This window comes from Acanthisitta chloris, unplaced genomic scaffold (genome assembly GCF_000695815.1).
Source record: "Acanthisitta chloris isolate BGI_N310 unplaced genomic scaffold, ASM69581v1 Scaffold45258, whole genome shotgun sequence".
In the NCBI taxonomy this organism is placed as follows: Eukaryota; Metazoa; Chordata; class Aves; order Passeriformes; family Acanthisittidae; genus Acanthisitta; species Acanthisitta chloris.
In genome coordinates, this window is record NW_008688369.1 from 1 (window position 1) to 2,774 (window position 2,774).

Below are 2,774 nucleotides of genomic sequence, written 5' to 3' on the forward strand. Positions count from 1 at the left end.
CACCATCTTCGCCTACGGCACTTACGCGGATTACCTGGGTGAGGCCGCGCCCGGGGCGGTGGGCACAGCGCGGGGCAGGGCCCTAAGCACCCCGGCCCGGGGATGGGGACCCCGCGGGGTGGGAAACGCGCCGGAGTCATGGGGTGCTGCGGGTACTCCCTCCCCAAACAGCCCCTCCGGGCAGCACAGAGCTCTCCCTGTCCCCAGACAGCCCCCGCTGTGTGCCGCGGGGGTCTCCCTGCCCCAAACACCCTCCTGTACAGCCGTGCCCCTGTCCCGACACTCTTGGTTGTGGTTTGGGCCCCAGACCCCTGGACTACCTGACTATAATTTATGCTGCTATTTACCAGCTGCCAAAGAACGTCTTGATAAAGGTGTTGTTGAGGAGTGGGTGAGGAGAAAGACTTGGATATACATTGGGATGTGCAGACCCACATAAATAAGGCATGGGACAGCTTGAGAGGATGACTTGAGGCTGATGGGAGGAAAAGGTCTTTTGAGCTTTGATGAGGATGGCTTGGCAAGGTGAAGCGTTGCTTGGGGGGTTGGTGTGTGAAAGGGTGTGGTGCAGATGCTTCTGTTCAAGACTGGGAAATGAAAAATGAAGCATAAATTCTAATGCCCTGTTCTTTCCCCTGACAACAGCTGAAGCAGCAAACCTCCCTCCCTTGACGGAGGCTCAGAAGAATAAACTGAGGCACCTGTCTGTTGTCACTCTGGCTGCCAAGATCAAGGTAGTGGCCCTGTTTTCCCCCAAGTTCTCCTCCCACTGGGATTGCCTTATGCTAGTTACCATCATGTTTCCACAGTGCATCCCCTACTCAGTGCTGCTGGAGCAGCTACAGCTGAAGAATGTCCGGCAGCTGGAGGACCTAGTGATTGAGGCTGTGTATGCAGATGTGCTGCGAGGGAGCTTGGATCAGCGGAACCAGCGCCTGGAGGTGGATTACAGCATTGGGAGGGACATCCGGAGGGAGGAGCTAAGCACCATCACCCGCACATTGCAGGAGTGGTGAGGAGGAAGCCCCCAGTACTAACACCCAGAAAAGGTTGCAGGTGTGGCCAGTGGCTTCCCTGGGTCCTCTGTGTGTCACTGCGGGCGGGTGGTAGTGTGAGGTGACCTGCTTGATCCCCTTTCCCATACTCCCAATGGGAAGTAGTTTTCAAAAAATGATTTTCTAAACTCCCCTGTTTGTGGCTGGAGGGCTGACAACCCTAGCAACCTTTGCACAGTCCTGGCTGTTGGCAGGAGACTTCCTGAGTGTTTATCTGTAGTTCCTAACCCAGCATTGCTCTGTTACCTGGCCCTGTCTTGGGTAATAATGTCACTGCATTATTACATCGGGCTCCTGCTCTTGTGTCTTCCCTGCCTGTTGTAGCTGTCACTTCCAGTGGTTTTGGCCTCTAGAGTTGAAATCTGTGATCTTTCACATGTCCGTGCTGTGTTAGTTCCCTGGCCTGTTGAGTTCTGGGTCTCCTCTCCAGGTGCCAGGGTTGCGAAGTTGTCCTGTCGGGCATCGAAGAACAGGTCAGCCGAGCCAACCAGCACAAGGAGCAACAGCTAGCCCTGAAGCAGCAGATAGAGAGTGAGGTGAGTGGGTGCAGGAGGGAGCAGCCAACAACCCTCTCTTTAAGTTAACTAGAACCTCTGCCCTGGGGTTGTTACAGTCTTTACTGAAGTAAGGCACTGCCGGTTCCCTAGACCAGACAGCCCAGGGCCTTGTGCCTGAAGAAGAGTTCCTAAATCAGCTTAACACTCCTCTGCAGTACAGGGGCCTGTACAGCTGTTGGCTCTTCTGGTTGATGTGAGCTTGCATCTCCTGGCTCCAGGGCTTCTTTCAAACAAAAACCCCAAAGTAAAACTAAAAAAAAAAGGGGGGGGGGCAATAAAACATAGCCAAAACAAACTAAAAACCCTGGAAAATCCTTGGTTCTTGCTTTGCTGATCTTGCAGGTGGCAAACCTGAAGAAGACCATTAAAGTGACAACAGCAGCTGCTGCAGCAGCCACATCCCAGGACCCAGAGCAGCACCTGACAGAGCTCAGGGAGCCAGCCCCAGGCACCAACCAGCGCCAGGCGAGCAAGAAAACTTCCAAAGCCAAAGGGTGAGGAATGAGTGTGTGTGTGAGCATCAGCAGCACCTCTCTGTGTGCACTTAGAAAGGAAGTGAGATATGGGCCTGAGTGTCCACTCTGATTTATTTTTCTCCCATCTCCACAGGCTCCGGGGCAGCGCGAAGATTTGGTCTAAATCAAACTAGTTGGATCTCCCTTCACAACTGGGAGGGTGAGAGGAAGAGATTTGGGGGATGGAGGGGTAGCAAGGGTCCCAAGCGTGATGCTCTTCTCTGAGATCCATCTTGCCAGCTACTCATTTGCATGTTTGTTTTCTTTCCTATTTGCTTTACTAGCTCTACAGGCAGTGTCTCCCTCCTTTTCATCACAGCATTTCACACTCTGAGCTGCCAGTTGAACACATTTCTGTCTCCCCAACCTCTCCAGCCCAAGTCCCCAGGGCCACGTGTTTCTTTCTTTCTCTCCCTGGCTTTTGACAGGTCAATTTCAAGAGCCATAAAGGTGTGTCAGTCACCTTGGCACCCACAGGGCATCACAGAAGCTTGGGAAGAGGGTGCTGGTGCTCAGCAATCACTTTGGCTCTATGAAACCCGTGGGATACTTTGCTCCAGGATGCAGCTGCCATCTTTGATTGTTTAATCTTTGTTTTGCTAGGTGGGAGGGTAGTTTTTGAAGGGATTCTTTTAAAATATATATAA

At 52.8% G+C, this 2,774-nt stretch overlaps 1 protein-coding gene across 1 annotated transcript; it reads left to right on the forward strand.

Moving 5' to 3' along the window:
- Positions 1-4: 4 nt before the first annotated feature.
- COPS7A (COP9 signalosome subunit 7A) lies at positions 5-2,774 on the forward strand (the record flags this gene model as incomplete). The annotated part of the gene is made up of 6 exons (XM_009080970.1): positions 5-38; positions 646-734; positions 810-1,012; positions 1,486-1,591; positions 1,955-2,106; positions 2,222-2,774. Coding segments are annotated over 6 exons (624 nt in total), but the record flags the coding sequence as incomplete, so codon positions are not given.